The sequence below is a fragment of the Otolemur garnettii genome, unplaced genomic scaffold, assembly GCF_000181295.1.
Source record: "Otolemur garnettii isolate 467f Iridium unplaced genomic scaffold, OtoGar3 scaffold00138, whole genome shotgun sequence".
Taxonomy (NCBI): Eukaryota; Metazoa; Chordata; class Mammalia; order Primates; family Galagidae; genus Otolemur; species Otolemur garnettii.
The window spans coordinates 1,505,773-1,529,876 of NW_003852533.1; the positions used below are offsets into that span (position 1 = coordinate 1,505,773).

At 50.1% G+C, this 24,104-nt stretch overlaps 1 protein-coding gene across 1 annotated transcript in view; it reads right to left on the reverse strand.

The window, feature by feature from the left end:
- Nucleotides 1-24,104, reverse strand: part of PPM1H (protein phosphatase, Mg2+/Mn2+ dependent 1H) — a 250,931-nt gene that overhangs the window by 34,645 nt on the left and 192,182 nt on the right. The window contains exons 7-8 of the mRNA XM_023518406.1: nucleotides 6,239-6,302; nucleotides 2,783-2,890 (exon numbers count right to left, since the gene is read on the reverse strand). Coding sequence (XP_023374174.1) covers nucleotides 2,783-2,890; nucleotides 6,239-6,302 — 172 coding nt within the window. The remainder of the gene's footprint in view (nucleotides 1-2,782; nucleotides 2,891-6,238; nucleotides 6,303-24,104) is intronic.

The window sequence follows — 24,104 nt, forward strand, 5'->3', positions numbered from 1 at the left end:
CACACACACACACACACTCACAAAGATAATTCTGTGAGGTGATGGCTATGTTACTAGCTTGAGTTAGTCGTTATGCAATATAAGCACCTATCAAAACATTACTTGGGGCCCACACAGTGGCACACGCCTGTAATCCTAGCACTCTGGGAAGCCGAGAAGGGAGGACTGCTTGTGTTCAGGAGATTGAGACCAGTCTGAGCAAGACTGAGACCTTGTCTCTACCAAAATAGAAAAAATTAGCTGGGTGTGGTGGTGCCTACCTGTAAGTCCCTGCTACTCCGGAGGCTGAGTCAAGATGATTGCTTGAGGGCAGTGCCTGTGGCTCAGTGAGCAGGGTGCCGGCCCCATATACCAAGGGTGGTGGGTTCAAACCCGGCCCTGGCCAAATTGCAACAAAAAAATAGCTGGGTGTTGTGGTGGGTGCCTGTAGTCCCAGCTACTTGGGAGGCTGAGGCAAGGGAATTGCCTAAGCCTAGGAGTTGGAGGTTGCTGTGAGCTGTGATGCCATGGCACTCTACCGAGGGGGATAAAGTGAAACTCTATCTCTACAAAAAAAAAAAAAAGATGATTGCTTGAGCCCAGGAGTTTGAGGTTGTAGTGAGCTATGCTGATGCCACTGCACTCTACCCAGGGCACTCTACCCTACCCAGACTCTGTCTCAACAAAACAAACATTACTTTTACCCTGTAAAACATATATGTATAATCATTATTTATTAAAAACAATCAGTAGTTGTCTGGCTCAGCCTGAGTTGGTTAATAACCATTACTTGTTATTGTTATTATTATAAAAACTTTTACACTGTATTCGACTCCACAACTTTGCTGAGAGCATTCCATTTTTGCAGAGGTTGACAGTTTCCTTCTCAATCTCCCTACCCCACCAATGCTGAAGTGCCCAATGCATTGCTCTAAGACATCATTCCAGGCAGGCAACATTCTGGGTCGGTGACCTGAGGTTTCTGATCAGCTAGCTGGGATTCCGGCTCAGTTTTCAAGGAGTCTTCCTTAAGGAGGCCCAAGTTTTAAACCCACAATCTCTTCCTGAGGTCAACAGTAGCAGAGCAATCAGACCATCTAACATCTAACCACACAACACGGATCATTCTCCTTCAAACCAGACTGCTGCTCCCTGGATGTAAAAAGTATATGTGTGTCTACAGGGAGGGAGGTGAGGAGGAGATTTCACGTCCTGAAGGAAGCAAAATCTAAACTGCACAGAACAAATCCCTTTATTAAAAGGATTTGCTCTGTAAAATTTGGATTTGGTCAAAAGGCCACACTCAAGGATCCAGAAGGCCACAGGTTGCTCACTGGTTCCTGACTCCCTCCTTCCTGGTTCTCTCCTGCTTTGGAGATTGGAAAGGGAAAGCTCTTGCTCTCTCAGCCTCCGGTACAGCTGGTGGCCTAGGTGACACAGGGCGGGATGAGAAGCTGCCAGTGAGTGTCAGGGGGACAGGGGGACAGGGGCTCCCTCCTTGCTGCTCTGTGTGAAAATGTTAGGGAGTTGCTGCCACCACCTTGCAGCCATTTTTTTTTTTTAATTTGAGATTGGGTCTCACTTTGTTGCCCTTAGTAGAGTGCTGTGGCATCATAGCTCACAGCAACCTTAAAATCTTGGGCTCAAGTGATCTTCTTGCCTCAGGCTCCCGAGTACAGGCACCCACAGAAATGCCCAGCTATTTTTTTTTTAAAGATGGGTCTCACTTTTGCTCAGGCTGGTCTTGAACACCTGAGCTCAGGGGATCCACCTGCCTTGGCCTCCCAGAGCGATGGGGTTATAGGCGTGAGCCACCACATTAGTGCACTTTGCAACTTGAAAGGAAAAAAATCAGAGAAATGCAGAACTGCCTCCGCCCCGCACATTCTGAGTGGCTGGACCAACTCCAGCCACCACCAGGCTCCTCCTTCCTTGCCATGTAAGTAAAATCTACCTCTGAACTGATAGAAGTTAGGTTTTTCCTTATAACTTGGAAGCAAAATCTTTTGGAGACATAAGGCCTGAAAGTCAACAGAGAACTAGGTATTATTTCCTGTATAATAAGAAATATGAGTTTTTTAAACCAAATATACAACCAACTTGTTTTTAGATTACCTTCTCTAAACATCAGCTGAATGCCATAAGCTCTCCACGTAGTTAAAATCTAACAAGGGCACAGGGTGTACAGAATAACTATAATTTGAGCAGACAGGGAAACGCCCAGAGAGAAAGTCACTCTGTGTGTGTGCCCTGAGTGGGGAAAGACACTTTGGGATGGGCAAGGAGAGAGAAGTCTCCACAGGAAAAGCATCTGGGCTAAACTCTTGAGAAAAAGAAGAAATGAATGTGGATATTTGGAGATGGGGAGGAAGGGCGCTCTTGGCAAAAGGCACAGTTAAAGCAAATATGGAAAACTGAAGCACACGTACAGGACCTGACAAGTTCACTTTGCCTGGTACAGAGGAACAAAGGACAGATTAGAAGGCCAGACCAAACTGTAATAAGCCCTGCAAGCCAGATGAAGGAATCTGAGCTTTGGGGGTCTTCAGGAAGATTCACCTGACAGCAATATGGCTGGGATGGAGGAGGCAGAGATGCTACCAGGAGGCCCTCAGGGCAGGAGGTGAGAGGGCTATGAGCCAGGACAGTCCAAGAGAGAACAGAGTGGGGGAAAAGACAGCCCCAAGAGACGCTGCAGCAGTTCATGTAACACAGGCTGGCTACCGCCCAGCACAGGTGTGAGCACAGGCGGAGCAATGTGGGCACATTTTACTCTACAAAATACAAAGACCTCATGTGGTACCTCTGGAGCTGAAGACAGGAATGGCTTTATGTAGATGTTGGAGTCATGCACCTTCAGGTCATGGTCCCCGAGTCCCCTGGTCACTCCAATGGTTGCCATTACCCGGGCCTAGGAGCACAAGCAGAGGGTCAGAAACACACAGAGAAGGCGCGGCCCCCACTGTGCAGCGCCGTCCTTCCAGGCCTCTTGCTGCTGACTGGTGTGAGTCCCTGTTACTGAGAAAGGGCTTGCTGAAATCACTCCTGTACTTGAGGAGTGTTTTCTACCCAGTATCTGAAGCTTGGTGGGTTGCTGCTGTTCCTTTTCAGCTTTCTTCTTTGGACACTGGACAGAAGGGTGCCCACGAACCATCTCCAATGCGGGTGTGATGTCTACAGGGATGGATGACATCTGTTCACACCAAATCGCACAGGGCAGCCCACCCATCCACTGACCCAGCCGCCCATCTTTCTAGTCCACGCTTACTCTACAAGTCTTTGCTGAACACCAGCCATGTGCCTGGTCCTGGAATAGATACTAGCAAAGAAGGTCAGAGGCAGCCCCTGTCCCTCCAGTGCCCACTTACTATGCTTCATAGCTGGAGAAAAGAAGCCCCTGGGCACTCTGAAACCTGTCGCCATCCCCACAAATTCCTTCTGAGTGGAAAGGAGCAAAGCCCCCCAGTCCCATCTGAGACATCAGGGCTGAGGTCTCATGCTTTCTCCAAACTGTCTCGGAAGGGTTTAATAAAGTCAGCCTAAATACCCCCTGGGTGCCGCAGATTTGATTTTCTCAAACATTTATTGGGCACCTGTAATATACCGACACCATGCCATGAGGGGCACAACTGTCCAAGGCCTCGTCCCCACTCTAAAGAAACTTGGTAGAGGAGAGAAGAGGGACATGTATAATTAATAACGTATCAATGTGCTTCAGTGCTAAAAGACACAGAACTCTGGGTTATATGAGTCAGAGGAGGAAAAGCTTCTACTGAGAAGGTTCCCTAGGGAGGCGGCACTAAACTTAGCACAGAAAGATGGATGGCGTTGAGACATGGAGTGGTGGTGTGAAAGTCATCCTGGGTGGGAGGAAACCCAGCATCAGAGCTCTGAGGTCATCAATAACCACCGCAGGTAGCAGCATCGTGGTTCAGAGGCTTGAGCTTGACTTGGGTGGTGACAGCGATCACCTGCTGGGGCAGGGAGGAAGCCAGGGCACCAGGAAACATCACGGTCTAACACTCTGTCTGTGAGTTCACCCCAGTCTCTCCAAAGTGCTGTGTTGTGTGGGTCTCGGTTCGGACGGTGGGCTAATTTAAAAGTAGAAATGAGACCACAACATGTTTTTGAGGGTGAGGGGCAGAGGGAATGAAACATCGATACATAGTGCACAGCCTGGGCCCTGGGCTTGGGCAGGCCGCAGGGGCCCCCAGCTCTGCCAGGAGGCAGGACCAGCTCCTTTCTACCTAAGAAGCGTTCAGCTCTCAGTGTGAAATCTCTGAGTTCCCTGTGGCTTTTCTGTCCCCCCCGCAATGGCCACTTCAGTCCAAAGAAATCTGATGTTCCTGCTAGTGCCTGAACTTGTTTACAGAGCACACACCACGTGTCACCCACACTAGTTCTGGAAGACATCTGTGGACACAGAATGGGAAGTAACTGCCTTGAAGGTACCCGGCACTTCTGGGTTGGTGCATGAGGAGAAGGAGAGGAGCCTCTGCAGAGGATCCCGTCAGAGCTCCGAGAAGTCCCAGGAGCGCTCCTAGGGTGGGGTGCTGCTCTGGTGAGTAGTGACAGCAAGCCGGCTGCTGGCCGCACAGGGACAGACAGGACTCGCCCCCTGCTTTCCCCAGGACTGTCTAGCCTTGATTAACCACAGTGCTTGAGGGCAGGACGTTTTGTCAATTGAACTTTTTCCTTAACTGGGCACATTCCTGCTCCTTTTGGTCTTACTGCTGACAGACTTCTAAGGGACCTCAGTCCCCTTTCCTGTCGTACTAAAGAAAGTTTACGGAACATAACCGAACAGCTTGTTTAATATTTATGCATTTATTGAAGGCCTGCCACGTGTCAGGTGCCAGGATGGACAGGTACTAGGGATACAAAGGTAACAGGAGACGTCCTGAGCTGGCTGGAACCCCGTGTAGCCAGGAGCCCTGGGGCTGCAGGCCCGGGTGCAGAGCGGTGTCCACTAGGGGGCCATCGTTCAGAGAAGCACACGTGTTCCTATGAGGAACAGAGTCCGGCCCTGTCAGGATTCTCAACCAAAGACGGTGACTTGGAAGGTGTCATCTCCATGAATGGGGCAGGTGTTAGAAAGTGACCACCTGCGTATACATCATCTCATTTTCATATCTGACATCAAGCCGGGAGGCAGGGCAAGCTGGCTGTCCTATAACCATGGGCAGCCGAGGCAGCTGGGACCACAAGGTCAAAATATGGATATTTGTGTTTTATTTCCCTCCACGAAGTGACTCTTTCCACTGAAATCACTGCTGGGCCACACAGAGCCCCAAACCTAATCCCCTGTGCTGTGCCGAGCACTCTCTCCCTCTCTCCTGCCCCTCCCTTCTCACTCCTCTCTCTCCCTCTCCCTCTCCCTCTCTCTCTCTCTGCCCGTGGAAGACATACTTCGGTTGTCTTGTGAGTCATTTCTTCTTGATGAAAACTATCAAATGCTGAAAAAAATTCCAGCTGAAGATTCTTCTCAACATGACCACATTTTTTTCCCACTTCTGACTGGAATTCTCTGCACTGAGCTGAAATAAATTAGTGTTCTGAGGAAGGAAGCAGTGATTCAGAAGGTGTTTGTTCTTCCTGATCCCCCTCCAGAACTCCACGTCCTCTGGGGCTCTTCCTGCACGCAGACCACTGCGGGGTGCACGGATGTCCTTGGCTCCAAAATGTGCCGCTCAGTGCTGGACCCCGACCGTCCTGAGAGCTGGTGATGGGCTCTACTACCTCAGCCCCGGGTCTGGGTGATGTAACCCTATAGTTACAGCGAAGCTTTGCAGTCCCTTCCAAAGCAGACTTGCAAGGTCAGAGCTTCCACAGCGAAGTCAGAGGGCCCCAGATGCAGGTGGAAGGCCCCCCACCCTCATGGCCGCAAGTCCTGCCTGAACTCTTTCCACCCTGCAGTCCCAGCTGCCTCGGCTGCCAAATGGATCTAACACAGCCAGCTTGCCCTGCCTCCAGCTTGGCGTCAGATATAAAATGAGATGATGGAAGTCAAGTGGTGACTTTAAACACTGTGACAGTTACTCAAATGGATTGGGAAGGGGGCTGTTACTCTCACCAAGTTGACTTGGGGCTCTGTGCTCACTGCCCACCCCTACCCCTCCTTGGACCCTAAGACAGGAGGCCTGAAGGACCATGGATGGGACATGGTCTCAAGTGGTCAAGGCTATAAACTTGGGAGCTGCTGAGTGGGCTGTACAGACTGCCACGATCTGCAGCGACACCGGGAAACTCACACACCTACCTTCTTGCCTTCTCCATATATCAGGGGGAACTTCAAGTCCTCATCCTCGATGGTTTTGTAAGCCCTGTGGGGGATAAACAACATTTCTAAAGGTTTGTGCTCAATTAGTGACCAGCTGCCCCGACACAAGCTGCTGGGAGCTTCATTCCCGAGACCCAATGCATGCACGACCACACACCAACTCCTGCTTCACGTGGAGTTAATCTCCCTGCAGAAGTGTGTTCGTGTGTGTGCGTGTGTCCATGTGTGTGCACACAGGCTACAATGGAGGAACTATCAGTCTTCTCTCTTTCTCACTCTCTATCTCTCTGCATGGGTTTCTTTGGACAAAAGTCTTGTGCTTAAAGAGAGAGAAAATCAGTTGGAAAATAAGTCTCATAGTCAGTGAGGTGGAGTCGGGCTTGTGGCCTCAGTGTCTGTGCCACACTGAAGTGGCCAGGCAACAGCAGGTGGACTCACACCATTAGTCCCAACTCGAGAAGCTTGGAACGTGAAGTGCTCCAAGACCCGGCTCCCACCCCAGGGGTCATTTACCCCATAGCAGCCTTGTCCTGGGAAGGCTGGGGAGGGGCTCCCACCCCAGGGGTCATTTGCCCCACAGTAGCCTTGTCCTGAGAAGGCTGGGAAGGGGCTTTAGTGTCTGACCTCAGGGTGGTATTCAAGTTTGGCAGAAAATTCTTTGTTTCACAGTAGCTTTTTAAAAATTTATTTTATTTTTTTTCAGAAGTGGAACCCCGGAAGCAGCAATCCGGGATTATTATTTTGTGTTCAAGCAGTGGCACACAGTAGGCACTATATGGGAACCAGAGTGTGTTAACAGGCGTGCGGCACAGCAGGACGGATGTGCAGGGTTTTTAGCCAACTTTAAAATCAACAATTACTTTTCTTGCAGGGTGCAGTGGCTCATACCTGTAATCCCAGCACTCTGGGAGGCTAAGCAGGTGGATTGCTTGAGCTCAGGAGTTCAAGACCAGCCTGAGCAAGAACAAAACCCCATCTTTACTAAATACAGAAAAACTAGGTAGGTGTTGTGGTGGGTGCCTGTAGTTCTAGCTACATCCCAGCTACTCAGGAGGCTGAGGCCAGGGGATCCCTTGGCACAGGAGTTTGAGGTTGCTGTGAGCTACGATGCCACAGCACTCTACCTGGGACACAGAGTGAGACTTTGTCTCAAAACAAAACAAACCAGTTGTTTTCATTTTTTGAAATGAAATATACATGTACATTATTTTATAAAAAATGGAGTTAGATTTTTACAAAATAGTGTACATTGTAAGTATATTTAAATGAAGTTTCTTGAATGCAACCTTATTGAATACATGTAAATGTTTTCTCAGGTTGATATGAGGGTAGCCACAATTAGGTCACATGGTTTGCACCTGTCGGGTAAAGTCTCAGCTGTAGGCGTTTCCTTCACCCGAGAAGCCTGCCTGCCGTATACCCTGCGTTTCCTTTGCAGAGGAACTTGCTGCACCCTCCCCTTACTCCTTTCTTGAATTTAGTTGAGTTTTTCTCTCAAGTGAGCACCTAGTTTCAACTTATTATCGAGCACACGTGATGCTGGTTTTCGTATTCCTGAGATACTTAGCAGAGAGCTCTCTAAACCCATGTTGGTTGTCACAAAAGATACAAAGTCTGCATCTTTTCCCTGGCCGAGTAGCACTCCACAGTGTGCATATACCACAGTTTATTAATCTATTCATGTGTTGAAGGGCATCGGGGTTACCTCTGCATCTTTGCAGTTGTGAATTGGGCTGCTACAAACATTTGCCCAAAAATATTTTTTTCAATGGCCACCGGACACAGAGAAACTCCGCCATGGTTATCCAGATGCCACCGCCTGCACAGCCGAGGCCGGCAAGTTTAAGGGCAGAGAGCAAATGAAGCCGTGTCCTGTGGTTTTGCTCCTAAGCAAGTTCTGCTCATAAAGAAACCAGACAAGCAAACACACACGGTGCCCGGTTATTGCCTGAATCATTGTAAGCTGCAGCTTCACCCTCTTCAGTCTGGGTTGCCTCATCTGTGAAAGGAGAATAAGACCCAGGACATGAGGAGCTCCGCCCAGGGAGGGGCGGCTGTGGAGACTATTTAGCAGATCATTAACACTTTTGGCATCTGCTGCTTACTCTCACTACTTCAAAGAGTTATAAGGGAGACTGAGTAAAAGATGGGGCAGGTTCTTCCAGATTAGGTGCTAGAAGTTGATGCTTTTCTAAAATAATGTCTCCCGAGCATGGAACAAACTCACTTATGAAACAACCTGCCAGTCCTGAATATACTTAGGCAACTGGGGAGTGAACTCAAAATCAAACGTATGGAAACTCCTGATATATAAAAAGATGCAACCCAATTTAAAAAGCATGCAACCCCAAAGTGAAGCAGATACCTTTTTAAGAAGCTGTTTGAATGAGTTGTTCTTCCCAGGGGGTAGAGAGTCAGTGAGTTTGGCTCCAGATGTGCCAGCGCCTTCTGCATAGCCCTGGGGTGTGCTCTCTGCCCTCTGGACCCTCATAAATCAAGTAGGGCAAAGACTGGGCTCACTCACGGGAGTTGTTGCCAGGACTGAAATGGGGTAATGAATGTGAAGAGCTCAGGCAGCATCAGCACAGGGCCTGGCACATGTGCGGCCTCGACAATTATAGCTGTTGTTGCTCCCGCTGCCAAGCCAAGCCCAGAGGTGTTCTAGGAACTGCATTTCCCAAATGGGAACTGTTCTATCTCCTTCCCCCCCAGGGCTACCAAATTAACACAAAGCGGCAGTACCACCTTGATGTTCATATACTCACAAATTATTTCAAACACTGTGGTGTATAAATCACTGGGGGAACAAGTAAAGCTCTTACGGGTCACAGCCTTGGCTTGGGGGTTGAGTGAGTCTGTAGGTCAGTGGCCCTTAGCCTTGGCTGCACGTTGAAGCATCTGCAAGGGCTTTAACCTGTCCCAATGCCCAGGCCACATTTCAGAACAAGTAAATCAGAATCTCAGTGGGTGGGAATTGGGACTTGGGACTTGTTTTTTTTAAGGCTTTCCAGGTGATTCCAACATGCAGCCAAAGTTGAGATCCACCGCTGTGGACCAGATGTAATTAGCTAACATCCAAAATACAGAACATCTAGTCAAAAACTCCCACTGGGTGCCTGGTGGCTCACACCTGAGATCTGTGATCTCAGTACTCTGGGAGGCCTAGGTGGATTCCTTGAGCTTGGGAGTTCAAGACCAGCCTGAGCAAGAGTGAGGTCCCAGCTCTACTAAATATAGAAAAATTAGCCAGATGTGGTGGCGGGCACCTGTAGTCCCACCTACTCAGGAGGCTGAGGCAGGAGGATCGCTCGAGCCCAAGAGGCTGAGCCTGCTGTGAGCTATGACGCCATAGTACTCTGCCCAGGCACTCTGTCTCAAAAACAAAACAAAAAACTTCTTTACACCAGATCCTAAGATTTTTGAAATCTGGATTAAACTTTACAAAAAAAAAAAACCTTCTAAAAACAAATCACTTATTAGTTTTGTAATAACATAATTGACCAGGGATTTTATTTAAATATCCACTTGTTACAAGATAGCAAAATCTGAACGACTTAGGTCAATTTCTTTATTAACATTCATGAGGCCAATTAACAAAAGGATAAAATGAGAAAAAGAAGGCCTGAAAAGGGCTACTAAATTCGCAGCTCTCCCTAACTCAGAGGCATCATCTTTGGAAGTTTCCATTAAACTTTTTTTTTTTAAATTAACGGTATCTATTGTGATGTTAATTGTGCAAAGCTGAAAAGACAAACTGCTATGGGTCTGGACCTCCTGGAAGGGGCAGATCAATCCTGGAGGAGACTGCCACCAACTCAGTGGCACCCAGGTGTGCGAGTCCCTTCTGCACACACCTCACACCGGGTCCTGGCCTCTGCTGCAGGGCCTGCCACACAGAGCCATTGTCCTAGGAACTCTGCACGCTCAGTGTCAGCCCGTTCCACTGCAGAGCAGCTCTGGAAAATTCTTTCTTAAATTAGTGTGTTTGATCCATTCTCTGGAAAAATTTAAAATAAATCACACTCTTCTGTTTGAGAGCTCTGCAAATACATGAGCAGACTTATCTCCACATTTCCCTTGCCCTAGGTCTTTAAAACTGTTCTTCACAGGACCTGGGGATCATCCCACTCACTCCAACTGTCATTCAGGCAGCAAATACTTAGGAGCTGAACACCAAACACTTGGGAAAGGGGCTGGGTGGGTTCTACTTTGCTCGCATTCTTGAAGGGCTTGGAACTGAGAACACCTCGGATGTGGTCCAAACAGGAATGAAATTATTACTTCGTTTGATGTGGACTTTGCACTGTTTAAAAATCAGTGAAGCTTATAGCTGCCTTACGTGCAAGCACTGGTGTCTGTGAATGTGTGTTTTAGCTCTTGGGCTATCTATGAAGCAATTACTGAGACTGGGTAAAAACAAACAAATGAACGCCCCCTCCCCCCAAAAAAACCCTCCTCCATCCACAAGAAGACAGACCTGACGGTTTTGGCGACACCCTCCCCCGCGTCACAGGGACACGCGGATGATTTCGCTGAATGGAGGATCCCCCACCCTTATTAATTTATCCACTTATTAATTTAGCCCCCCACTGGGGCTTTTAAAACTTCAGATCCTTCCATCCAAAATGCCAGTTTCTCCCATGCCATGCCATGTTAATTTGATAAGCCATCCTGCTGTCTTCACACAGGTCACAAGGAGAAGTGCCGATGGAACCAGGCCACAGGGAGACCGTCCCGTAGGCCAGGCTCCCCAGGAGAGGGGTGAGTCAACATTCCTCGAGGCATGTGGAGGAACGTTATGCAGTACGGAAAGTCTCGCTCAGCATAATCCTGTCACATGAAAGTGAAGTGTCTACCCACTTCCCTTTTAATCCACTCAGCACAGTGTGGGATGCGTCCCTCTCTCCTCCCTGGAGTGTGAGGCTCTCAGCCGAAGCCCCTCTTGGGCCCTGCTGTTCTAACTGCCTTCTGGCTGAAGGTGTTTTGGGCAAATCTTTTTGATAGTTTGTTTGCAGCCTAGGATTTCTCACTCTGTCGACTTTCTAGTAACACAATGGGGGTTCCGTGTTTTGTGTATTAACACGCCAAATACCGTCACGGTTGCCCGGACAAATCCAAGATTGGAAGTTTTCAACACCCCTCCTGGCATCGGAGCGGAGCTGTTTTCTTTGCCTGAATTTCAGGCTGGGGCTGGTTTCCTAGGCCGCCTGGCGATTATCTAGCTCAGTGGTTCTCAACCTGTGGGTCTCAACCCCTTTGTAACAATGAAAATACACTGCAGCGTTAGGAAGCTTGAGAACCACGGATCTAGGTGGAAGGCAGTGGTGTTGCAACAATGTCACCAGGGCTAGCGCAGTGACATTCAGATTTGTCCCTTACCTCTGTTCTCAGAACAATTATTTTAGTTTTTAATTTTTTGATTATCTCTCTCTCTCTTTTTTTTTTTTTGAGATAGAACCTCAGTATGTTGCCCTCAGTAGAGTGCCGTGGCGTCACAGCTCATAGCAACCTCAAACTCTTGGGCTGAAGTGATTCTCTTGCCTCAGCCTCCCAAGTAGCTGGGATTACAGGTGCCTGCCACAATGCCTGGCTGTTTTTGTTGCAGTTGTTTAGCTGGCCTGGGTCTAGTTCAAACCTGCCACCTTTGGTGTATGTGGCTGGCACCGTCACCACTGTACTATGGGCACTGAGCCTGATTATCTCTTTTTTTTTTTTTGAGACAGAGCCTCAAGCTGTCACCCTGGGTAGAGTGCTGTGACATCACAGCTCACAGCACCCTCCAACTCCTGGGCTCAAGCGAGTCTCCTGCCTCTGCCTCCCAAGTAGCTGGGACCACAGGTGGCCACCAGGACGCCCGGCTATTTTTTGGTTGCAGCCATCATTGTTGTTTGGCGGCCCGGGCTGGATTCTAACCCGCCACCTTAGGTGTATGTGGCTGGCGCCTTAGCCACTTGAGCCACAGGCGCCCGGCCCTGATTATCTCTTTAAAAAAACCTTTATTTTAGAATATTAGGGGTACAACACATTTTGGTTACATAGTTTGTTTTCGTACAGATGGAGTCAAAGTTAATAATTAAGAGTGTGCCCTTCACCCCGACCATGTGCGCCGCACCCACCAGGTGAGATTTGCCCATCGTGGCCCACATGCGAGCTCCTTGTTACCCCCTCTCGCCTGCTGGTAGCTTTCCCCGTGAACTCTAATCAAATCATCTTCTAATTCAGCATCGCTCCCTCTCCCCAAATCCCTCTTCTCCTTCCTGGCTTATATTTCTTCCTCGCACCCGACTCCAGCGACAGGCAGGGAGCTGCGCTGCCTCACTGTGTCTGTTCCCTCTGCTGCTTTCTTACCGCTCAGGTTTGGTGAGGACAGAGATCGTTGCTGACTGTGGCATCTCTGGTACCTAGAAAAGTACCCAACATATAACGGGTGCCCAGTAAATACCTAAGGGAACAAATTAACAAATTCTGTCTCCCCACCCGAGGCTTAGTGACCCCTTCTGCACATTCCTGTTCTGTACGCATTTACGAAACAAAAGCAAAGAGCCTCCCTGTTGTCCCTGGCTGCCTTCTCAGTGGCCTGGGCTGCCTCAGTGATGCTCACCCACCAGCACAGCCCTTCCTTGTCGTGCCCTGGGGGCTGCGTGCTGCCCCTGGGTCTCAGACACTCTCTCTGGACCACTGAGCCCGAGACGCCCCTGTATAGCCCCACTGATGTCCTCCCGCACTTCTGATGTCTTCGGGTTCCGGGATCTTCCATCAAGAACACAATGGCTTTGTGACTTTCATCAGGAAGAGCTTTGCTCACACTGTCCTGCTGGGAAGACCCCTGCAACCATTCACGTGTAATCCAGGGGCATCGCTCTGCAGCCAACATTCTCTGCTGGATTCCAGCCATCTTAACATGTAATCCAGCAAGGGGCCCTCCCCATCTGGCCTCTGCATGCCCTGCCATCTTCCATCACACTGCTGTGCCCTGTCGCGTGGCTTTCTTCTTTCTTTAACTGAGGGGCCCAGAGTTCCCCCTTCCCTCTGCCTGCTTTTCTTCCGCTGGTCCTGCCAGGCTGCCTTTTCAGGCAACAGCAGAAAAGGCCTCCCTGAGGCCTCATCTGAAAGTCAGGCTCTCCCTGCTCTCACTCACTCGGCTTCTGGGTGTCACCACACCCATGTGTCACCATCAGAAATGATCTTGTTTATTATTTACTTGTTTACATCCTGTCCCACTCCTGACATTGGCTTTCTTCTCAGTACTGCTCTGAGTAGTAGCAGTACTGCTCTGTCCTGTCTACAGTGGCACAAGCACCCTGTGGACATAACGCAGGCACCAGCTAAGTGAGTGCAGAAATGAAGGCCAGCTCCTGCCCTAACCATTCTGCTGTCAGCAGCTTCTCCATAGCTGAAATTCAGGGCTGTCCTGTCAGTGATGCCTTTGACTTTGACGTTGGTCTACCTCTCTGTGCTACAATTTCAGGTTCCCTTTCATTATTAAGACACACTGGTGGTTACAATGTCATAGAAGATGCCACTTATGATCTGATCCCCCAGCCACTCCTTTCTCCAGAAAGTTCCCAAGTCACCTCCAAATTGTAGAGCGGTGGCTTTCTGTCATAGCCATCGTCCAGTGTTTGTGTTGTTGCCAGGACAATTTCCTAGCTCAGTTCAGAGCCAGGTTTCCCACTAGGGGAAGTTCTCCCCAGTCTTTGCAGGAGCCCTCTATCCCAGGACAAGCCCTCACTCTAATTTCTTAGCCCAGAGTTGTGTTGGCACCATCCACTTCCCACGATCTCCCCTCACTAAGTCACAACCTTTAACCAGAAAGAAGGCCAAAATAGCAAGACCTCAAAGTCTTTCAGGAAGAACACCCTCTCTCCAGGGAGAGCAGCAGGCTCCTCACTCTTTGGGGCCTGCAAGATCTCCACGACACACTCACACGGTTCTAGTGATGCAGGCTGAGAGTCACACTCTTCCCCTGACCTCTGGACATCACCTTGGCTGCTTCCCCTCCCCTGGGGATTTTCTGCCTGGATTCTCTCCTTCCTCCTGGCAGGGCTCACTGTGGTGTTAAAACACAGCAGGTTGGAGTTGGAGGTGTTGCAGTGACATCTGGGCCCCCAGTGAACGAGTTGCATGCACTGGGGAAGGGCCGCAGACCTCACTGAATGTGCTTCTCTAGTCGGACGCGTCACGGGTGGTTACGGGGACAAAGCACACCCATGTTTGTGGAAGTCCTCTGGGGAGGACGGGGGCCATTTAGCTGTAAGTTGTGGGTATTAAGGTCCTGGGAGCCTCACTCTTTCTGTAGCATAGATATTCTCCAGGCAAGGAGGGAGCGCAGGCCCCATGAAGACACCTAATCCGTCCTGCTTCTAAGTAGCGGATATCGGGGATGATGGAGAAGGCCTGCAGCTTTACCCAGAACAGCCCACCATTCTGCCCTGAGGGGAAGAGTTGGACTCAGAAGGATGCCTCAGAGCTAAGAGTTCAGTGGGTTTGAAATAGTCCTAAGAGGAGGGAGAAGCCTCAGACGAGTCTCGTTTTTCTTATTAGCAAGTGTAGATGGAAGGTGGTGAGCAGAAATGTCCAGGTCTTGGGTCCCTGCTCCCACCTTCCCGTAATGAAGTCTCAGCAGCAGCTGGAACCCCAGCAGGACCAGGATGAAACACTCAGGCCTGTCTAGCCAAGAAAAGACACGTGCCTGGGGCCCAGAAGCTACTCATGGCTGTTCAGGGTTTGGTGTGACCTCAGTTGTGCAACTCTGGAATCCACAGAGGCTCTCACCCTCACCCCACATCCACCCTCCGCCTTCCTGGACAAAACCATGAGGGACTGGCCGCCGCCTCGTGCTCCTCCCCCCTCAGCCTGGCCACAGAGGCTGGCCCTGCTCCCTGAGGTGATGCCTCGCCTGGCTCAGCGCATGAGAGAGTGTGCTGAGTGCGTTTCCTTTAAGGCAACACAGGAAGATTCTTATATTCGATTAGGTCAATGGCATTTATAAATGTCATCTTTTAAGAGTCCCCTTTTCCTGGTTTCTAAGATTCACAGTTCAGAGATTCCCAGAAATTCCTTAAATTTGTGCACCAAACCTCAGTAGGCTGGGCAGCTGGGGCAGAACTGGAGAGTGAACTGGAGAACAGGAAGGGACTCTAAGGTGAGCCTACCAGGGGCCCACGCTACAGGGAGGATGAGCCCTGGGTGAGTCTGCAGAGGCTGAGAGGCATCCCGCAGGCAGTTCTGGGGTTGGGAAGACCCTTTATGGTGTTTGGGGCAGCCCAACACCCTGGCCATAGGCTCCTCACTGCACAGCAGACTTTAGCTGTTGGTCAATCCAAGTTTTGGGGGCCAGATTATGACATATTGGGTTCCTAAATTTATGTTCTGGGAGCTGTTTTCAACAAGTATCTCAATGACATGATCCATGGGAAAGTTCCCCTGTGAGGCCGAGGGTCTCCAGACAAAAGCTCCCTGTTTCCTTTTTTGGTCCTTAAAGTGTCTTTCAAAGCAGCTGAAGCCTGCAGGCCCTAAGCCACGGATAAGCTGGTGCTCTCCAGCGAGTCCAGTGTGACGGCTGGGTTCGGGCACTGACAGGATGTCTGCGCTGTAAGGGAGGCCTAATATTCAGCGACAAATTGGGGAGGGCTGGCTTGTGCCTTCCTGGATACCTGTGAAGGCAGAAACCACCCCCTCTTCTCCTTAGCTACAGGAAAGGCTGCAGGCCTGCTCTCCAGGAAAACTTTCTGTCCTGACTTTGCACTTGCTTTTGAGGGAATCCCCTGATCGAGAGGGCTGACCCACAGCCCCCGTCCCCCCATTATTATGCCTGAGCCCTGGGAGGACTTCTGGGAGGTAACTGATCCCCTCTTTTGGCCTTCAGGTGACAGCGAGGGGGGATGGAGCTTGCTCTTGTTTAACTGATCTCTGTTCTCTGGGAGTGCAGCTCAGAGCACAGGGGTTACACTTTGGGACCAGTGGTAAGTAAGAGATCTTGTAAACCTAATGTACACACAAATCTGTCTCAAAAAAGATAATTCCCCTTATCATCTGACATACTCTTTTTTTTTTTTTTGAGACAGAGCCTCAAGCTGTCCCCCTGGGTAGAGTGCCATGGCTTCACTGCTCACAGCAATCTCCAACTCCTGGGCTCAAGCGAGTCTCCTGCCTCTGCCTCCCAAGTAGCTTGGACCACAGGCGCCCGCCACGACACCCGGCTATTTTTTGGTTGCAGACATTATTGTTGTTTGGCGGGCCCGGCCTGGATTTGAACCCGCCACCTTAGGTGTATGTGGCTGGCGCCCATCTGACATACTCTTTATACTTTCTATCCTGTCCCGTTTAATCCGTTTAAAATGCTCATCTCCACACACTACACTGATTTCATAGTCCTGCTAATGAGCCCCTGCCCGCAGTTGAACAGTTTGGTAGAAGCATAGAACCTTCTCTCAGTCGCTTCTGAATCAAGAGCTCAGGCTTTGATCAGAGGAAAGTGATGGGCTCAGCTGGATTCCTTTGCCAGAATCTTCTGAGCACCTGCTGGGGCTGGGGCAGGTGCTGGGGACATGGAACTAATTTAAATACAGCAAATAAAGTAAAAGTCATTTCTTGACTCATAGGCTCAAGTACAGCAGAAAAGGATTTGCATAGAAGAAAATGCTTTGAATCAGTCTTTTAAAAAGTATAATTGGATACATGCAAAACAGAACCAATGACATTTGGGATAAAACATTCTGAATGACTCTTACAGAAACTCCAGCTTTGGAAATTATTTCTGATTCAGGCCCTGCTTGGTGTTGCATTAGCACTTGGCCAGGAGAGCTTCACATTCTAATCACTAACATTCAGCTCTCCCCACGGATATGAATCAGAGACCCTGACTTTATGAGTGCACAGATACGGAGTGATTTGAGCTTTCTCTGAGAGCACTCATTCTGAAGCAGACATGAATTTCATCGACACTGCCTTTCTATCACATGTGATCTAGAAAATATATACAAGTCAGGAGATGATCAAAATTGGCCTCACAGCCACGAAGGGTAGGGAGAAAACAGCAAACAAATCAAATTCTTAGTTACAAAGAGGGTTTCTGCTGCCAGTTCCTGTCTGGGTCCTTGCAGCCGACCCTCCCAAAGGTTGTCCTGCTCTGGTGACACAGATGTTTGCCTCATGGAGCACCACGTCCTGTAGTGTCCCCTAGGTATGGCCACATACTGGGACTCTACCCTGTGCCACAATGTTTCACAACTCTCCATCTGACTGCCCTTTCTTTTTCTTAAAACGGAGTCTCACTTTGTTCCCACCCCACCCCCAGCCGAGAGTGCCCTGGCATCATAGTTCATAGCAACCTCTAACTCTTGATCTGAATAGCTGGGGCTACAGGTGCCCACTACAATGCCCATCTATTTTTTAGAGACAGGGTCTCGTTCTTGCTCAGGCTGGTTTTGAACTTGTGAGCTCAAGCAATCTACCCGCCTTAGCCTCCCAGAGTGCTATTATAGCCGTGAGCCACTGTGCCTGGCCCTAGATTTCCTGGTTTTTAAGAACACTAGGGAAAAAGTGAAAATTGTTGTAGTTTCATAAAGGTTATATAGTAGTATCTGTGGTCAATAGAATAATGGGGCCCCCACTGACATTCATGTGCTAATTCCCAGAACCTACTGGATGGATACAAACCTCACCCTTTCTCTGGATTAGTCCCTGATTTACTTATCTGAAGAGAAGAGGACCATGGTGGATGCCCGTGAGATCTGCCAGGATTTGAAATGGTGGCGGTTTCCTGGAGAAGCCCAGAAACGAGGGATTTTTAACTAGCAGCACCTTGGCTAATTCTGATAAAGATGCCCCCAGGCCATAGCGCAGGTGTCCTCAAACTACACCTGCAGGCCACATGCAGCCAGCCTAGGACATTTATCCGGCCCGCTGGATGTTTTTGCTGCCGCTGCCTGTCCTGCTTAGTAGCCGACTCTCCTGGGGTCCTCAGTCCAGCCCTCCAATGGTCTGAGGGACAGTGAACTGGTGCCCTGTTTAAAAAGTTTGAGGACCCCTGCCATAGAGGGTTAGCGCCTTCCTGGGACTGTCAGCTTGAAACCAGCAGTACCAGCTTCCTACTCTGAAACCTGTGGGAAGGGGGAGGGGGAGAAAACTGGCTTGTATGGTGTGATACCTGGAAGACTCATCCAAGTGTCAGAGTAGCTACTTCTCTGGAATTTCTCTAAAAATAGGATCCCGTAAGTAGGCTGCCTGCTGGCCCATATGTCCTGAGCACACTGTCAGCTCTATATTTCTGCCCTGCTGTGGGCCACTTACATCCTCTGCAGAAGGGAGAGCTCGTAGTTACGTTAGTTACTGCTGTCCCTGGCCTACTGTTCAGAGTTCCCGTGAGATGACTCCAACCTGCCCCCCTAGCCTGGGGGCTGGCTTCCCTGCCCACCACTCTCCCACACATTTCCTCCTGAGCGTCAATGAGGCTCCCCCCAGGACTGTTATCTAGCTGATATAACCAGGTAACTGGACACAGAGGGTTAAAACATTGACAGACTTCCATGCTGCGTGGTGAAGAATGACTGTCCCAAGCTCCCTGAATGTTCTCATCTGCTGTTCCAGACCCTTCAGGGAGTCCCCAGACTGTAGCAGCAAATAAAGGGTTAATGCCTGGCACAGCAAGGGGCTCCCAGGACCCTGCTGCGGTCCAGCTGGAGCCTACTCCTCCAAGACTGTCAAAATATTTTGACTATTACCTCTGGCTTCCTTATTCCACAAATACACTTCTGCTGAGCTCTCCTCTCTGCTAGGAGTGCGTGTCCCTCATGGCCAGCCCTCTGGACCCCCTTGCTCAGGTCTCTGGTTCAAACACAATCTTCTCGAAGTCTTCTCCTCTCAGAAACAGCCACAGGCCTCTCCTTGAACCCCTCTGTGTAACTCCTGTATTTTGTCCAGCTTCAGTTACTTACACACATGTTGCAACAAATCTACTTCCCCATAGCTGAGGTTTTCAGAATAGATTTAACAGAACGATGGTGTTCAGTAAATTTCCAGATGGCCAGCCCTGGCCATCTCTTTGTGGATCACGTGGTCCTGCCGGATAAGCTCCCACCTGTGTGAGGACGTGCCTTGGCCACAGGGGAGCTAGTGTCCTGGGTATGAAGGGAAGGCTGCAAAGGCAGAGAGAAGTCAGAGGGCCATGGAACCAACCCCCCAGGCCAGAAATGCCACGGGGGGCGGGGGGAGGAGCTGCACAGGCTTGTGGGTGTGGGTGTGACCCATCTGAGCACCCCACCTCACTTGTGCTGAGCGGTCGTCATCTACTGGGCTGAGGGACAGACCTCCCTGCCAGGCAGACGTGGTCAGCACACTCCATTTCACTTTAGTTTCTTGCTTCCCTAAATGGCCATCCTTTGTCTCTTTGGCCAGCAACTCTTGGTGACCCACGTACTCCCCATAATACCTACCTGATCATAGTGCTGGGCGCTCACCCGGCCCTCGCTGCACGGGGTGCTGTTCAGTGCACTCTCCTGTACTGACTCATGCATGCTAACTCTTAGTAGGAACTTTACTAGCCCTATTTGGCAAATCAGGAAAGCTGATGTGTCTGAGCCATGCAGGTGGGGACTGACCTAGCCAGACAGGCTGGCTCCTCTGTCCTGTTCTTAACTACGACTCAGTGTCTAAAACACAGCAGGTGGGCATACAATAAAGGTTTCTCAGATATAATGTGAGTACCCCTAGGGGCTTCTTGGCCAAAGAGACATTGGCTATTTTTTTGAGACAGTCTCAAGCTGTCACCCTGGGTAGAGTGCCATGGTGTCACAACTCACAGTAACCTCAAACTCTGGGGCTTAAGTGATTCTCTTGCCTCAGCCTCCCAAGTAACTGGGACTACAGCTGCCCACCACAACACCTGGCTATTTTTTTTTTGGTTGTAGGTTGGCCCAGGCTGGATTTGAACCTGCCGGTTCTGATGTACGTGGCCGGCACCCTGGCCACTGAGCTACAGGCACTGAGCCAACCTTGACTATTTTAACAAGGATTTTTGCAAGTACCAGACATCCCAAGACCTCTCCAGATGACTTGAGGCCTAGTTACTCCCACGTATGTACTGTGTACCTCCAAACACCATGCACGGAGTCGGGGCACAGCAGCAGATAAATTAGGGGTATGTGAATGTGTGTAGATAAATACTGTCAGTGATCAAAAGGTCTGAGGGAGAAAGAAAGGCTTGGAAACACTCAGGGGCAACTTCCGGCTAATCCACTTTTACACACTGAAGTGGGTGCCTGTGCAGGTATGCCCGTGTGTGTGTCCATGTGAGGGGTGAGTGCACAACCAGCAGAGAGCAAGCCAGTGGGGTGTCTCTTTTCCTTCTCCTCCCCGTGGTCTGACAAAGTCTGTCTGTCTCAGGGTGCAACCATCTGTAAAGACCCCACAGCTTCCACTGGAGGGGGGCGGGAAGCAGGGTATCATTGTCACTGTCAGAGACGAGCTGCACGCAGCCACCAGCTCTCTGTCCTGCTGTTCCTGCAGCCAGAGCTTCGGGCCTTGAAAAGATGCAGAATGCATAGGTTGCAAAGAGTCATCATCGTCTCCGTTCTGGGAACTCTGGAGAGTCCCTGCCAGGTGGTGATAGCCCGATCTGACTTCGGCTCCAGCCCCTGTCAGAATTTAGGACTTTTGGGGGTGTCTAATCCCTGCCCCAGCCAATCCCTATCCTCAATAATCTATTGAGACTTGGGGTTAAAATTCTCTGAAATGATCATCAAGCCACACCCCCCACGAAGTTAGATTTGCAGACTGTTTCCAGCCATCAGACCACTACCAACGTAGCCCATAATCACTACATTATGAAAATACAAGTTGCTGGGGGGAATGAATACCAGGTTGCACTAGGGAAGGGCCTACTTTCTCAAGAAGTAATTATAGAATTCAAACGTGATATTTCTCTGGTGACCCTAAACAGCCTCTCAGTGAGGTCTGTGGCGTAACAGTCACATCAGGGCTGGCCCTGGAGGGGTGAGGTGGGGAGGCTGAGAAAACCTTCTGTGCTTCCTAAATGCCAGAGATTATCTGTAGGCAAATTTCCGAAGATTGGATTAAGAGTGATTAATGGCAAAAAGAGGGAAAAGTACAGTTTGGATTTTTTAATTGCTCTTTAAAACCCAAGAATCAAGCTGTCAGAAAATTAGGGCTTTCCAAGGAATATGAAGAATGCTGAACTAATTAGACCCTCAGGCCTGGCCAGTAGATAATTCACGCCCCAAAGGGGGACACTGTCCCTTAAAAAACTGCCTGGGGATCAATGCAAAGCTAACAGGCAGCATCCTGGGAGCTGCTTTATTAGGTGGTCCTGGGAGGGTAAATGAAGCCTGGGGACCCTGTGACAGGGTTTCTGTGCTGGCCCAATAAACTGGTCTGTATTAAATGTGGCGCAGCTCTAGGCTGGCTTCCTCCAGAGCTCAGGGGCGTCTCTGTCTGCTCCCCCTCTTCCCAGTCAGATGCATTGCACCCAGCAGTGAAGAAGCAGCTGGAAACGGAACCCACAACAGGAGTAAGCCCTGAGCCCGGGAGCTCCAGGCCAGGATCACTCCTCCAGGCTGCTCCCTCTAGCCTGTGCCTGACATCAGCCCTGAGCAGGGCAAGGTTGGAAGTAAGGTGGCTTTTACATCAGATTCTCAGGGCCTGAAATCCTCCTAAGAAGTCAAAGGAAAGGCAAGAAGAACAAAAGTGCCTGCCGAGGGTGTCTCAGTGCAGGAGGCAGCTTCTCTGCCACCCGTAAGTCTAATAGAGCACCCCAAGCACCATGGCTGATGCCATCCCCAGGCAGATTCCGTGCCTGGCAGCAGTGAGGCCAGCAGCCCAGTTTGGTGTAGACCATTCTCGGTCCATACTGGCCCTGTCGGCACCTGTCTTTCTAAAAAACTCTGCGGTTGGGATGTTGGGCTGCAAACCACTGCCTGTACCATGCTCCATCTCACCCATGGCGCTGTCCTGGGGGACTCTCTGCCATGACGGACATGTTGTCTCTCCTGTCCAGTTCAATAGCCACAAGCCACATGAGAGCAACTGAGATGTGGCCCGAAAAATACATTTGTAATTTTATTCAATTTTAAGTTTAAGTGGCCACAAGTGGTAAGTGTGGTTAACAGCACAGAGAACAAACAAGATTTCTTCTGGGGGGAGGGAGGTGGGAAAATCCCCACCCGGCAGCACCGCATGGGCCATGGTCACTTCCCAGTGACGGACACAAGGACCATTCGGACTTGAGCCTTACAAAAGCAAACTGTGTAACTTAATCGCATGTTCTCCCGTATTAATTTGAAATTAACAAAAGAAAATTGAAACAAAGATTTCTTTTGCCTTAAAGTATTGTGTGTGGAAAGGAGAAAATGATGCTTGACTCCACGCTGCTCCCAGTGGAAAGTCCCCTGATTTGCTCACAGTTTCCCTCCCCCCCCAGGGGGAAGTAGAGGAAGGGAAGATTATCCTGATGCATTATCAAATTAGGGTCATAAAAAGTTGAGGGCTGGGGCGGCCCAGTGGCTCAAAGGAGTAGGGCGCTGACCCCATATACCAGAGGTGGCAGGTTCAAACCCAGCCCCGGCCAAAAACTGCAACAACAACAAAAAAAAGTTGAGGGCTGTAAAGGACAAAAACTAGGGTGCCCAAGTGGCTGTGAGCAGATTCATGCACATGTCTGCGTATTTCCTGGGTAGGAAACAGTTCTTTAGATTTGAAAGGGGACTTAAGGAGAAGGAAAACACTAGGACAAAAAGGTTACCACTTCCGGAACCTTTCTAATGGAATATGAAAAGCAAAGCCCAGCCCATCCCCCAGCAGACAGGGAGCTTGGCAGCTACAGACACAAGGAAGTTATTGCACAGTGAGAAACCCAGGCCAGGATCTGCCCAGAGCCCTGGCAGACCAAAGTGCCCACGAAGCCCACGGCCCAGAGCAGCCCTCTCATCACTACATACACCATCTCAAGTTATCAGGCCAGCCTGTCCCCTAAAATAAGACCATCATAAATGTTAGAAAGGCTTTGCTTAAAGAAAGAATTCTGGTGTACTCTGCTCCTAACCGACACCATCTGGAAGCAATCTCAAATTCACATGGCGGACTTCTCTGCTTTGGCCCCTGCTCTGTCTACAAATCCCATCAGCCCAGGAACAGCTGCCTTGGAATCTGGCCTGGCGCCAGGCGTGAAGTTGCACACGGCCCCCTCCCATGCACGGGTCCTCCTGGGCCTGGCCACTCGTCACCCCGTGTGTGGTTGGACACAGAGTATGAACACTGGTCTGACATGAGAAGGTCAAGTCACTAGTGGTCACAGGAGCAGAGACCTGGTGCCACCAAGACAGCTGTGAGAAAGTGCCATTTTGCCTCGGTGACAGACACTCGGCAGCAAATTGCCACCTGAGACAGCTCAGAGGGGCACGTGTGAGGACACAGAGCAGAGAGTGCAATGCTGGCTACAGGGAGCGCCTGCAGCAGCTGCTCACCCAGAGGGCTGGAGGAGGGGCCCTGGGCGGGCATTCTGGCATCAGGACTGATGACAGCAGGCACAGAAGGTGAGAGCCAAGTGGTGACGGGGGGAGCAAGGGCAGGCCACATCAGGGACCAAGTCGGCCAGAGGGCACAGTGGAGAGAAAGCCTCTATAAATTGAGCCACTGCTGTGCAAACTCTCTGATTAGAGGAGCAGGCGGAGAGTGGGGGAAGAGAGCAATTTCATTACAAAGGTCCTAGTGACAGTAACCTTTGTCCTTGAAACAATTTGGGCCTGTCTCCCGGAAAGTCCCGAGGCTGGGAGAGAAAGGAAAAGATCACCCTTGGAGGGAGGGAGCAGACTCATCCTTACTCATGACA